Source organism: Mobula hypostoma, chromosome 1 (genome assembly GCF_963921235.1).
Source record: "Mobula hypostoma chromosome 1, sMobHyp1.1, whole genome shotgun sequence".
NCBI classification, from domain to species: domain Eukaryota; kingdom Metazoa; phylum Chordata; class Chondrichthyes; order Myliobatiformes; family Myliobatidae; genus Mobula; species Mobula hypostoma.
In genome coordinates, this window is record NC_086097.1 from 108,833,178 (window position 1) to 108,848,112 (window position 14,935).

General features: G+C 45.5%; 1 protein-coding gene across 1 annotated transcript in view; it reads right to left on the bottom strand.

The window, feature by feature from the left end:
• Nucleotides 1-14,317, bottom strand: part of LOC134342710 (regulator of G-protein signaling 22-like) — a 184,412-nt gene extending 170,095 nt beyond the window's left edge. The window contains exons 1-3 of the mRNA XM_063041199.1: nt 14,119-14,317; nt 6,887-6,897; nt 143-205 (exon numbers count right to left, since the gene is read on the bottom strand). Of these exons, the coding sequence (XP_062897269.1) occupies nt 143-205; nt 6,887-6,897; nt 14,119-14,317 (273 nt within the window). The remainder of the gene's footprint in view (nt 1-142; nt 206-6,886; nt 6,898-14,118) is intronic.
• Nucleotides 14,318-14,935: the final 618 nt, after the last annotated feature.

Genomic DNA, 14,935 nt, shown 5'->3' on the forward strand with positions numbered 1-14,935 from the left:
TTATGGTTCTTGGTTTTACTGAGTATGTCTGTACGAAAACAAATCTCAGGGTTGAATATGGTGACATGCATGTGCTTTGATAATAAATTTACTTTGAACTTTGCTTTTGGGTTAAGCCTCCTCTACACGTCCTGACACTTACCAGCAGACTGAGGAATACGTTGAAATAATCTACCAGTAAATCATCTGCCACCAAGTAGTTTTCCTAGAAGTGATAATAATAAAAATCAGGAAATAAAAAAATAGTAAATTCTATTATGTAAATATTTATTTATTTTCCACTATTAATACTTAGTTTTTCAATAGAGGACTTATAATGAAGTTATCAATCAGGTTGAAGAATTCTCACGTGAGATTAAGAAGAAACTGAAATATTGTAAAGTTTCAAAGAGGCACAGTAGTGTCATTGTCAAATTACTTGACTAACAACCAAATTTCTATATAATTCACCTTTGAATCCCACCCTGGAGCGTGGGGAATTTAAAATTAAGTTACAAAATAAATCAGGTATACTCAAAAAAACACTAATACTGGTAACAATTAGGTCAGTCTACAATAGCAGAACACACTAAGTGCTGAGGGAACTCAGCAGGTCAGGCAACATCTATGGAGCGGAATACACAGTCGACATCTGGGCCGACACCCTTTATAGGGAATGGAAAGGAAAAGGGAAGAAGCCTGAATAAGGTGGGTGGACAGGAAGGAGTACGACCCAGCAGGTGATAGGAGAAACCAGGTGAGGAGGAAGGTGGATGAGTGGGGAAGGGTCTGAGGTATAGGGAGCTAGGGGTGATAGGTGGTTGAGGTAAAGGGCTGAAGGAGGAATCTAATAGAAAAGGACAGTGGACCATAGAAGAAAGTGAAGGAGAGACACCAGAAGAAGGTGACTGAGCAACACACACAAGGAATTTGGTAGAGATACACACACACACACACACACACACGCACACACACACACACACACACGCACACGCACACACACACACACGCACACGCACACACACACACACACAGTTTTTGCAACTGAAAACTACCCCTCCCACCAAGAGTTTAATGTAATTATTGTGCTGTTTTCCATTATTCCAGAAATTTGACAACACACTTCATGGAGAAACTTGCTTGTACGAGTGGTCTAATTTTGGCATGTAATGCACAGCCATTGATGCTAATTGCTGTGCAATCCAAACTGGAGCCTTTGTTTGAGATTTGCTGTCATTGTAGCTCAAGTGTTAGTCGCCACTAACAAACCAATTAGGTTTTAATTGTGGTTTATCCTGCAATTTTGTTATTTAAAGGGACAGCCACATGAGAAATTTCTCCTCAACTCTTTCCTAAACAACTTACTTCTTATTCTTAAAATGTTCTATCACTCAGCCAAATGAAACAATTCCAGCCTGTTCAACTCTAAGACTTCTGTACATTTCAACAAAATCATTTTCTTCTAAACTCTATGAAACACAAGCCTGAACTATTAAAAGTCTCTTCAATCATTAAACCTACTATCTTTGTAATCTGTCCAGTAAATCATAGCCAGAGTTGCAACATTGACAATTCCTTCCCCCCCACCAACCCCAACAGATGCCATTTGATTAGCTGAGTTCCTCCAGCAGATTATTTGTTGTTCCAGTAAACCTTCACTACATTTCCTCTAAGGTGAGGAAATCAGACTTGTACACACAATACTTTAAGTGCAATCTCATCAAGGACCCACACAGATGCAGCAGGACATCATTACTCATGCACTCAAAACTCCTTGCAATAAAAGTCACAGCTTTCTACTGAATTGCTTGCTGTACCTGCATGTTAGCCTTGAGTGACTTGTGTACAAGGACACACTGGTCCCTAGGAACATCAAAGTTGCTCAATCATTCACTATTTTTTAAAAAATTAATTATCTGCTTTATACACCAAACAGATGAGCTCATCAGAAATATGTGAGATGACCCCATATTTTTTGCATTATACAGTATTGCTATCTGCCATGTTCTCACCCACACGTTCGTTTATTGTATGTTCCTTAGAAGTCTCTTTACATCCTCTCTTTGATAGACAATCCCAACAAGTTTGTATCACCAGTGAACTTAAAACTATAACATGTGGTCATCAACTGTCACCCACTCAACTAAATTGCTGACATATATTATGAATAGCTGGTCCCTAAAGCACTGGTCTCTATGCACCCTATTTGTTACAACCTGTCAGCTCAAGAAAGAGCACTGCCTTCCTGCTCTCATGACTCCTAGCATGTGTGTCTAAATTTCTATACAATCCTCCTCGCATGCAACTTTATTGATAACCTTCCAAAAACCACACACCACAACCCTGTTATCTATTCTATTTGTCACATCCTCCAGGGACTCCAGCACATCAATCAAATATATGTCTCCTTTCATGAATCAATGCTGATTCTCCCCAGAATGCTTTACATTTCCTACACTTATGCTGCACCTCACCCCCGAATAGAGTTCCCTTGGTCATTATTGTTCACCCACCAGCCAATGCAAGAATCAAATTGATATTCCATTGCCAGTCATATCATCCCCCTACCGCCCCCTAAAACCCTCTCTGCTTTCTGTACAGTCATCTGCCTTTATGGCTTCCTGGTTTACCCATCCCTCTCCTTTCTTAGGCACTTAACCCTGCGACCATAAGAGGTGTAACACCTGTTCCTACACCTGCAACCTCACCCCTATCTAGGGGCCTAAACAGCCCATTCCAGGTGAGACAAGACACATGCACCTCCTTCAAACTCATTGCATTCAGTGCTCTCAGTGTGGCCTCCTCTGTGTGTGTGCAGACTAGGCAACCTTGTCATTGAGCTGCCAGGTACTGCCACAGTGGCCAAGTGGATCTACAAGTTGCCAATCATTTTTAATTCCCATACCCACATCAACCTGTCTGCCCTCAGCCCCCGCTGCTGATGAAGTGAGGTCAAACGCAGACTAAATGAAGAGCACCTCATATTTCTCCTGTGTAGTCAACAGCATTAGATTCTCCAAATTCAGGTCAACTACACCCCAACTTCTCTTTCTCTCTCTTTCCAATTTATCCAAATTCTTCCACACACATCCTTCTATCCAAATGCCCTAAGCAGTCCCGTCACCCTGTTTCTCTCCCCATCCTGCACCTACTCCATTTGCCCATCATCGACACATTCCTCCATATGGGTCCCCTATCTACTCCCCACAACATTCCTATCTGTCCAGCATCTCTGTGGTGGAAATGGTTAAAACTAGTGTCTGACGGGATACTTGACCATTCTGGAACAGCTGGGCTTAAGACTGTTGATGCATGTCGAGAATAACCTTGGATGATAAGTGCAGTATCAGGAACTCCAATTAATAAGATACTAGGCCCCTGGAACCTGGAGGGAGGATGCATCTGGGGGTAAATTATGAGCCCTGATAACAGGGAACAAAGAGGACTGTTAGACTAGTGCTGAGAGAATAAGTGACGTGTCTTTTAAGTGATTGATATTGTACTGACCTTGGGATGCCAAACAAAGTTATGTGAAGTTGTTTGTCTTGCTGTATAAATATGAGCTCTGTATAACCTAGAATTCAGAGTTCTGGTGGTGGTACAGACTGCTGCAGACTCTCCATGATATCATGTTAATATACTCTTAAAACGAAACTCGAAGTCACTCTGGTGTTCTTTGTTAGTATTTCCACGACAATCTCTCTTCACATTCCTTTATTATCAGATCCCATCAGTTCAGCCCTTTGTTGTCTTCTCATCACCTCTATTCTATCTTCATCTCCCCCTTCCCATCTGACACCATCTGCCAATCAACCCCCCCCCAACTTGGATCCACCTATCACTTGAAATCTCTTGAGCCACCCTTTCCCCTCACTTCTTTATGTTGGTTCTCCCCCCTCTACTCTTTTAATCCAGATGAAGGACAAAACATTGACTGTCCATTTCTCCCAGTGGCCACACATTTTAATTCCATGTCCCATTCCCATTCTGATATGTCTATCCATGGCCTCCTCTATTGTAAAGATGAAGCCACACTCAGGTTGGAGGAACAACACCTTATATTCCGTCTGGGTAGCCTCCAACCTGATGGCATGAACATTGACTTCTCTAACTTCAGCTAATGCCCCACCTCCCCCTTGTACCCCATCCGTTATTTATTTATATACACACATTCTTTCTCTCTCTCTCTCTTTTTTCTCCCTCTGTCCCTTTGACTATACTCCTTGCCCATCCTCTGGGTTTTCCCCCCTCTCCCCCTTTTCCTTCTCCCTGGGCCTCCTGTCCCATGATCCTCTCATAGAAACATAGAAACATAGAAAATAGGTGCAGGAGTAGGCCATTCGGCCTTTCGAGCCTGCACTGCCATTTATTATGATCATGGCTGATCATCCAACTCAGAACCCCGCCCCAGCCTTCCCTCCATACCCCCTGACCCCTGTAGCCACAAGGGCCATATCTAACTCCCTCTTAAACATAGCCAATGAACTGGCCTCAACAGTTTCCTGTGGCAGAGAATTCCACAGATTCACCACTCTCTGTGTGAAGAAGTTTTTCCTAATCTCGGTCCTAAATGGCTTCCCCTCTATCCTCAAACTGTGACCCCTCGTTCTGGACTTCCCCAACATCGGGAACAATCTTCCTGCATCTAGCCTGTCCAATCCCTTTAGGATCTTATACGTTTCAATCAGATCCCCCCTCAATCTTCTAAATTCCAACGAGTACAAGCCCAGTTCTTTCTTCATATGAAAGTCCTGCCATCCCAGGAATCAATCATATTCCTTTTGCCAATCACCTGTCCAGCTCTTGGCTCCATCCCTCCCCCTCCTGTCTTCTCCTATCATTTTGGATCTCCCCCTCCCCCTCCCACTTTCAAATCTCTTACTAACTCTTCCTTCAGTTAGTCCTGATGAAGGGTCTCGGCCCGAAACGTCGACTGTACCTCTTCCTAGAGATGCTGCCTGGCCTGCTGCATTCACCAGCAACTTTGATGTATGTTGCTTGAATTTCCAGCATCTGCAGAATGCCTCGTGTTTGCTGTCCATTTCTCTGCTGTCTAACCTTATTTTTTTTTTAACTTTCAAAGTGCTGGCTCACTTCTGTTATTAGTGACTTGCCATTATTGAATGCTGTGTGATTCTAGGCATTTTAATCTTTGCCCTGAATTTTTTTTGGAAAGCTATTTATTCGGATAGTTTTTCAGCTAACCAATAGCTAAAATATGTGATGCAGAAGTCTACTGCTTAGATTCTCCAATAACTGGTGCAATGTGGAAACCTACAATTAATTAATTCAATATTCAGTGCCTATGGTCCAGCTCCTGGCCTTCAAATATGGCTTAACTACTAAGCCCAGCAGAATGGTTTCTACTGACAGGGAAAAGGGCAAAGGTGGGTTAGTGGTGCCTTAAAACTAGTCACTTCAGGCAGATGGGGCTCGACAGCTCATCCAGAAGAAGGAAAACTGTGATCCCAAATCTCTGTTGCCTTGCAGCTAAGCCCACTCATGGGGAAGGCTTCTGGAGTAAAACCAGAGGGAAAACCCCACAGCTAGAGTTCCAAAGGCAGTCCTACACTGAGTGCAATACTGACTGGCAACTCCTGCAATACTGCTGGTGCCAAACTGTATCGGTCTCTGTCATTCCTTTGAGTTCATTGGATGTGTGGTGAGGGGGAGCTTGCTCTCCATGTTGTACTGCCTAGGTTTGCATATCTAGACAGCTAGGATGCAATAGCCATGATCGACCCTGATTGATGGAGGCCTCAAGTCCTATGTTCATTTTGCGATCTCGGTCTTTTCTCCTTGGAGCGGTGGAGGATGAGAGGTAACCTGATCGAGGTGTACAAGATAATGAAGGGCATTGATCATATGGATAATCAGAGGCTTTTTCCCCAGGGCTGAAATGGCTAACACGAGAGGGCATAGTTTTAAGGTGCTTGGAAGCAGATACAGAGGAGATGTCAGGGGTAAGTTTTTCTTTTAAAAACACAGAGAGTGGTGAGTACGTGGAATGGGCTGCCAGCGATGGTGATGGAGGCGGAAATGATAGGGTCTTTTAAGAGACTCCTGGATAAGTACATAGAGCTTAGAAAAATAGGGGGTTATGGGTAAGCCTGGGTAGTTCTAAAGTAACGACATGTTCAGCACAACTTTGTGGGCTGAAAGGCCTGTATTGTGTTGTAGGTTTTCTATGTTTCTATTCACACTGCTTAATTGTGGCAATTGCTCTTTTCATCAAATACCAGTGACTATCTTCCCACAAATTCATGGTTCTTCATATGTGCTAACAATTTGGTCATGGATGTCCAGACTTCAGGACATTGAAAAAAGATCTAGATCCTCCTGAAAGCTACCTAGGAAAATAAAGGTTTTGCCAAGTGCTGCCAAGATTGTCTCATTCTGCCTGCTATCTGAACATTGTGAAAGCCAGAGAGCTATACCATGCCCAGTTATGTGACCAGCCACTCACCCATGATCCAACACCAAATATTTTAATCCCTTTCAAGCTCATGTCAATTTAGCAGCAACTTCAGAACCAAGATAAGATCAAACTTCAAGTAGAAACTGACAGATACCATCCACACCAGAAAGTCTGCAGATGCTGGAAATCTAAAGCAAGACAAACAAAACACTGTTGGGACTCAGAAGGTCAGGCAGCATCTATGGAAAAGAGTAAACAGTCAACGTTTCGGGCTGAGACCCTTATTCCTCAGGACTAGGCTAGCAGCACTAACAAACCCCATTATCAGTTGCTTTAGACTACTGAACAACTGAGAAATGCTTATCCACCTGCCTTAGGAACCATCCACATTCACATGATAGTTATTTATCTCCAAGTTACCAGAATCATCTCGGATTCACAGAAATCAATGCAATTGAAGTGGCATCCTTATTTTCATAGGAAGACTACCCGGTGGCTGCCTATAAACAGACAAGGGGCCTTAAAATTACATCTGCACAAGCCCAAACCCTGCAGCCCACACTGGAACACACAACACTACAGTCTCATGACAGCCTCACCTCTCAATGCTGCCCCTCTTGGCTGACCAGAAACATCACCCACCACAGCCTGGCAACTGACCCTCCAAGGAAAACTGGACAATCTTTGATCAGGAGGACAGGCCAGAGAAGATACGGCCACCTGCTCCACAAGTTAAATACCAGGGACAAAGTTTGTGACGGTAGGGGCTAAGCTAGACCTCTACCTACACACAGAATTCCTTCCCAGAGAGATCAGGATAAAAGTGTGCCCTATTACTTCATACAGTAAATTGCCCAGCAGGATGAGAGGTGCAAGGTACATGGTTTGAATAATTGGGAGGAAAGGGGTATTTTTAAAAAGAAAAAAATATTAAGACCAGCTTCTATCTTCATTTAATTGATTGTCCAGAATACCACTGCCAGACTGTTGGCAGTCTGGTCTCAGAAAATGGCAAACGCAGACAAATATTTTTTATTTAGTTTTATTGAAGTTTCTTCCCAAGTCTCAATAAGCTATATACCTCCCACCATTCTGTATGAGGACAAAATCGCGGGTATGCAGGCTCCAGTGCTACAAAAGTTAGCTGAAAAACACGGGGAGCAATTGGCGTGAACGACGCATAAGATTTGAAGCTGAAAAATTAGAGCATGAATGATCAATGTGCACCTAATGAGGCACCCACCTTCCACTTGAAAAGTGAGTATAATGACTTCGGTTACTCTGCTAATTCAGCGCACGGTACTCATACACACTCGCATTCGCAACATGCAGCTACACACCAAGCAACACCGGTATTTATATAGCGTAATAATCGCACTTACGAAGTTGCCCACTGTTATGGTCGGAGGCTCTGAAAAACAAATTTCAAGGTGAAATGTGTAATTAATAATATCTACATTACATGGCTAATTTATTATTTTTAATTTTAATTTCATTGAGATCCAGCGTGGAATATGCCCTTCGAGCCACGCCGCCTCTCAGTCTCCCGATTTAATCCTAGCCTGATTACAAGACAATTTACAATGACCAATTAACCTGCCAACTGGTACGTCTTTGGACTGCGAGAGGAAACTGGAACGGGCAGCGCCGGGAATTGAACCTGATTGTGCTAAGCACTTCTGCCGTATGCAAAATTTCCAGTGCATTATTCATACTCAAATTACTATCACATTTGTAAGACACCGGCCTTCAATTATAACAATCAGCTGAAGCTGGTGACGCTTTTGTCACATACCAGAACCTAAGTATATGTTGTTTCAAATCGCCAATTGCCCGCTTCAGAGGTAGAAGCACAAGCATAGGCCTGTCTGTTAGCTTTTTTTCCGGCGTTCTAAATTGAGTATGGTTTCATCAAATTCTTCAGCTGACTTGAAGTATAGTACAACTAATTATGTACAAACGGATATACAGCGATAAACCCAGTAAAAAAAACACTAACTGCTATGAATATAACGTTCTCATTTACACATACCAGTAGTTAATTTGCCTGGTGGTAGGTTTCGTTGCTCCATTGTCATACACCAGTTTCAGAGCAATGTCAACAAAAGTCTGTGGACGATTGATCGACAGAAGACTGTGATTTGTCAGGACTTTATTCTTAGAAATATCCGATAACCCCGAGTTACAAAATTCTCGGGATACAAGTCAGTGCCGTTGGCCAAAACCAGTTCGCGAAGCAATTCTGTGGGAAAGGGGATGGAAGGAATTTTGTGTCGTATTGATTGAAGTTGCAGTTTTTAAAAAAGGCGCGCACTTAGCAAGCAATTCTGCAGTCCCGTCCTTTGACTTGGATGAGCACCTTAACGAGTTTTCAGCACAGGGAGCATTTGGTCAAAGAAAGATCAAGAAGCTATCTTGACCCAGGCGAGGGAATTTTCACCTAGGTCCATCCAACACCAGTAACTTCACTTCACTGAAACGATTAAGACCATCACACGCCTTTGGATTGAAAGGCCGTCGCCGTGACCTCCACTCTCTGTCATTACTTTTACTTAGTTAGTAAACAAACGTCACAAAGTAGCACGTCACAAACTAGCTAAGGAAGATTTCGCAGATTTGGCTGCAAATGATTTAAAACGGGATTCTCAATCTGGGGTCCATGGAGCTCTTGCTCAATGATACTGATCCATGGCATAAAAAAGGTTGGGAGCCCCTGTTTTAATGGAAGGCTAAATGTTAGCAACACACATAAAAGTTGCTGGTGAACGCAGCAGGCCAGGCAGCATCTCTAGGAAGAGGTGCAGTTGACGTTTCAGGCCGAGACCCTTCGTCAGGACTAACTGAAGGAAGAGTGAGTAAGGGATTTGAAAGTTGGAGGGGGAGGGGGAGATCCAAAATGATAGGAGAAGACAGGAGGGGGAGGGATGGAGCCAAGAGCTGGACAGGTGATAGGCAAAAGGGATACGAGAGGATCATGGGACAGGAGGTCCGGGAAGAAAGACAAGGAGTGGGGGGGAACCCAGAGAATGGGTAAGGGGTATAGTCAGAGGGACAGAGGGAGAAAAAGGAGAGTGAGAGAAAGAATGTGTGTATAAAAATAAGTAACAGATGGGGTACAAGGGGGAGGTGGGGCATTAGCAGAAGTTAGAGAAGTCGATGTTCATGCCATCAGGTTGGAGGCTACCCAGACGGAATATAAGGTGTTGTTCCTCCAACCTGAGTGTGGTTTCATCTTTACGGTAGAGGAGGCCGTGGATAGACATGTCAGAATGGGAATGGGATGTGGAATTAAAATGTGTGGCCACTGGGAGATCCTGCTTTCTCTGGCAGACAGAGCGTAGGTGTTCAGCAAAGCGGTCTCCCAGTCTGCGTCGGGTCTCGCCAATATATAAAAGGCCACATCGGGAGCACTGGACGCAGTATATCACCCCAGCTGACTCACAGGTGAAGTGTTGCCTCACCTGGAAGGACTGTTTGGGGTCCTGAATGGTGGTAAGGGAGGAAGTGTAAGGGCATGTGTAGCACTTGTTCCGCTTACACGGATAAGTGCCAGGAGGGAGATCAGTGGGGAGGGATGGGGGGGACGAATGGACAAGGGAGTCGCGTAGGGAGCGATCCCTGCGGAATGCAGAGGGGGGGGGAGGGAAAGATGTGCTTAGTGGTGGGATCCCGTTGGAGGTGGCGGAAGTTACGGAAAATAATATGTTGGACCCGGAGGCTGGTGGGGTGGTAGGTGAGGACCAGGGGAACCCTATTCCTAGTGGGGTGGTGGGAGGATGGAGTGAGAGCAGATGTACGTGAAATGGGGGAGATGCGTTTAAGAGCAGAGTTGATAGTGGAGGAAGGGAAGCCCCTTTCTTTAAAAAATGAAGACATCTCCCTCGTCCTAGAATGAAAAGCCTCATCCTGAGAGCAGATGCGGCGGAGACGGAGGAATTGTGAGAAGGGGGTGGCGTTTTTGCAAGAGACAGGGTGAGAAGAGGAATAGTCCAGATAGCTGTGAGAGTCAGTAGGCTTATAGTAGACATCAGTGGATAAGCTGTCTCCAGAGACAGAGACAAAAAGATCTAGAAAGGGGAGGGAGGTGTCGGAAATGGACCAGGTAAACTTGAGGACAGGGTGAAAGTTGGAGGCAAAGTTAATAAAATCAACGAGCTCTGCATGCGTGCAGGAAGCAGCGCCAATGCAGTCGTCGATGTAGCGAAGGAGAAGTGGGGGACAGATACCAGAATAGGCACAGAACATAGATTGTTCCACAAAGCCAACAAAAAGGCAGGCATAGCTAGGACCCATACGGGTGCCCATAGCTACACCTTTAGTTTCTTCTCACCCTGTCTCTTGCAAAAACGTCATCCCCTTCTCGCAATTCCTCCGTCTCCAGCTGCATCTGCTCTCAGGATGAGGCTTTTCATTCTAGGATGAGGGAGATGTCTTCCTTTTTTAAAGAAAGGGGCTTCCCTTCCTCCACTATCAACTCTGCTCTTAAACGCATCTCCCCCATTTCACGTACATCTGCTTTCACTCCATCCTCCCGCCACCCCACTAGGAATAGAGTTCCCCTGGTCCTCACCTTCCACCCCACCAGCCTCCGGGTCCAACATATTATTTTCCGTAACTTCCGCCACCTCCAACGGGATCCCACCACTAAGCACATCTTTCCCTCCCCCCCCCCCGCATTCCGCAGAGATCGCTCCTTACGCGACTCCCTTGTCCATTCGTCCCCCGCATCCCTCCCCACTGATCTCCCTCCTGGCACTTATCCGTGTAAGCGGAACAAGTGCTACACATGCCCTTACACTTCCTCCCTTACCATCATTCAGGGCCCCAAACAGTCCTTCCGGGTGAGGCAACACTTCACCTGTGAGTCGGCTGGGGTGATATACTGCGTCTGGTGCTCCCGATGTGGCCTTTTATATATTGGCGAGACCCGACGCAGACTGGGAGACCGCTTTGCTGAACACCTACGCTCTGTCTGCCAGAGAAAGCAGGATCTCCCAGTGGCCACACGTTTTAATTTCACATCCCATTCCCATTCTGACATGTCTATCCACGGCCTTCTCTACTGTAAAGATGAAGCCACACTCAGGTTGGAGGAACAACACCTTATATTCCGTCTGGGTAGCCTCCAACCTGATGGCATGAACATCGACTTCTCTAACTTCCGCTAATGCCCCACCTCCCCCTCGTACCCCATCTGTTACTTATTTTTATACACACATTCTTTCTCTCACTCTCCTTTTTCTCCCTCTGTCCCTCTGAACATACCCCTTGCCCATCCTCTGGGTTCCCCCCCACTCCTTGTCTTTCTTCCCGGACCTCCTGTCCCTTGATCCTCTCGTATCCCTTTTGCCCATCACCTGTCCAGCTCTTGGCTCCATCCCTCCCCCTCCTGTCTTCTCCTATCATTTTGGATCTCCCCCTCCCCCTCCAACTTTCAAATCCCTTACTCACTCTTCCTTCAGTTAGTCCTGACGAAGGGTCTCGGCCTGAAACGTCGACTGCACCTCTTCCTAGAGATGCTGCCTGGCCTGCTGCGTTCACCAGCAACTTTTATGTGTGTTGCTTGAATTTCCAGCATCTCCAGAATTCCTGTTGTTTGCGAGGCTAAATGTTAGACAGTTTGCCCATCCTAACCCAGAATAGAGATCCCCAATCCCATTTACAATCAGCGTTTTGCTTCTTCAATATCTGTAAACCTACTCTTTGGGAAAGCAATGTTCCAAATGTTCATTACATTAATACTTTCACTCGGAGTGGGAGTATAAGATAGAAGGAAAAGTTGAAATCCAAACATTAAATCTTATTAATTTGAATAATAACTTGTCAAATTAAATAAAACAGTCCAAGAGTTAAATATCACTTGCCTATCATTGCTCTGCTGTACTTTGAAAAGCTACATGCTACAACCTGTCTTAGGGCAATAGTATTTCCGGCTTGGCCAACTGGAATATTGTGAGAAGTGCTGGATACTGTATTTTGAAAGAGATGGTAAGACTCCAGTGAGGATACAGAAAAGATTTACCATGCATGAAAAACTTCAGTTAATTGACTAAATTATAGAGAAAACCAAATTACATCCTGTTCTGACGAAAGGCCATCAACCTGAAATATTAACTGTTTTTCTTTCCACAGCTGTTTTCTGGAGTAGGAGCAGCACAACGCGCAGGTGTCCAACCTGGTGAGACGAAGGAGGGGCCAGGCCCGGAGTCACCCCATAGTGCCCGGATCCTCCAAGTGTTGCAAACTAATCCCTCTAACATGAAGTCTAACAGGAGGCAGATCAAATGGCCTGCAGCTAACATGACTTGACTGTGGAAGCAGTTTGATGAAGATGTTAACCAAATTCTGGAGGCAACGGTGAAGGGAGGGGTTGATAGGAAGCTGCAAGCCATGACACAGCAACTGGCAGCAGGCTGGATGGAGAGCGAGGTGTCTCCCAGTGGAGGGTGGTTGTAGGGGATTCGTAGCCCGTTCTTTAGTTAGAGCCTTCAGCATTTTGGGCATCGAGGGAGAGAGGAAGAGGAGAGCCATCCGCAGTACCACCGATGCAGCAGAGAGGGCCTCAAGATGGCTGTGGCTCAAAAGAGGGGAGCCATGGAGTCACAAGTAGCTAGCCATCTGGACACAAGCTGGGGTCTGATCAGCCCTGGCTGGGTCACCTGGAGGAGGTTGTATGATGTTGAAAGACCTGAAACACCCGATGATTCCAGGAACATCACTGAAGATGTGTCCAGAAGCATCAATAGATGTATGTACACAGCAGTGATCCAGCTTGCAATCTTTCTAGCAAATCGAATTAAATCTAGATAAATGAGAGGTAAACACAAGAGATTCTTCAGATGCTGGAAATCCAGAGCAACCCACTGCTGGAGGAACTCAAGTCAATCAGCATCTATGGAAATAAATAAACGGTTGACGTTTCAGGCTGAGACCCTTCATCAGGACTTTAAAGGAAGGGGGAAAAAGCCAGAATAAGAAGATGTAGGGGAGGGGAAGGAGTACAGACTAGAAGGTAATTGGTGAAGTCTGGTGGGTGGGGGAGAGGTTGAAGTAAGAATCTGGGAGGAGTAGGTGGTAAAGGTAAAGGACTGGAGAAGAAGGAAAGGAGAGTGGACCATAGGAGAAAGGGAAGGAGGAGGAGCATCAGAGGGAGAAGATAGGCAGGTGAGGAGAAGAGAAGAGATAAGAGAGGGACTAAGGTGGGAAATTGAAGAGGAAAAGGGAAGGGGAAAATTACTAGAAATTGGAGAAGCAGCTGAAAATGGTTGGTCCTAGGACACTTCCCTGAGGAACTCCTGCAATGATGTCCTGAGGATGAGATGATTGACCTCCAACCACCACAACCACCTTCCTTTGCGTCAGGTAGGAATCCAACCAGCTGAAGGTTTTTCCTCTAATTCCCACTGTCTCCATTTTAGCAAGGGCAACTTGATTCCATACTCCGTCAAATGTTGCCTTGATGTCGAGGGCTATCACTCTCACCTCACCTCTGGTATTTAGCTCTTTGGTCCATGTTTGGAGCAAGGAAGTGACGAGGACTGTTGCTGAGAGGCCTTGGCGGAACCCAAACTGGGTATCCGTAAGCAAGTTATTGCCGAGTAGGTGCTGCATGATAGCACTGTTGATGACCCCTTCCATCACTTTGCTGATGATTTGGAGTACGCAGATAGGGTGGTAATTGGCTGGGTGGACTTGACCTGTTTCTTCTGTACGGGACATACCTGGGGCAATTTTCCAAATTGCCAGGTAGATGCTGGTGTTGTTGCTATACTGGAACAGCTTGGCTAGTGGTGCAGCAAGTTCTGGGCCACAAGTCTTCAGGACTATCACCAGGATTTTGTCTGGGCCCATAGCTTTCACCGTATTCAATGCTTTCAGCCATTTCTTGATATCACATGGAGTGAATTGGATTGGCTGCATACTGACATCTGGGAAGCTGTGGACTTCTGGAGGAGGCCGAGCTGGATCATCTACTCGGCATTTCTAACTGGAGATTGTTGCAAATGCCTCAGCCTTGTCTTTTGCACAGATGCTCCGGGCTCCTCTATCATTCAGGATGGCGATATTTGTGGAGCCTCCTCCTCCAGTGAGTTGTTTGATTGTCCACCACCACTCACGGCTGGATGTGGCAGGTCTACAGAGCCTGGATCTGATTCGTTGGTTGTGGGAGCACTTTGCTCAGTCTATTACTTGCTGCTTATGGTGTTTGGCGTGAGAGTAGTCCTGTATTGTGGCTTCACCAGGGTGACATCTCGTATTGAGATATGCCTGGTATTGTTCTCAGCATGCCCTCCTGCACTCTTCATTGAACCAGGTTGATCCCCTGGCCTGGTGGTGATGTTAGAGTGGTGGATATGCCGGGCCATGAGGTTACAGATTGTAGTTGAGTACAATTCTGCTGCTCCTGATGGCCCACAGCACCTCATAGGTGCCCAGTCTTGGGCTGCTAGATCTGTTCAATGTCTACCCCCTTTAGCAGTGGAGGATTTCTTCAATATGAAGACAGGATTTAGTCTCCACAAATACTGTGTGGTGTCA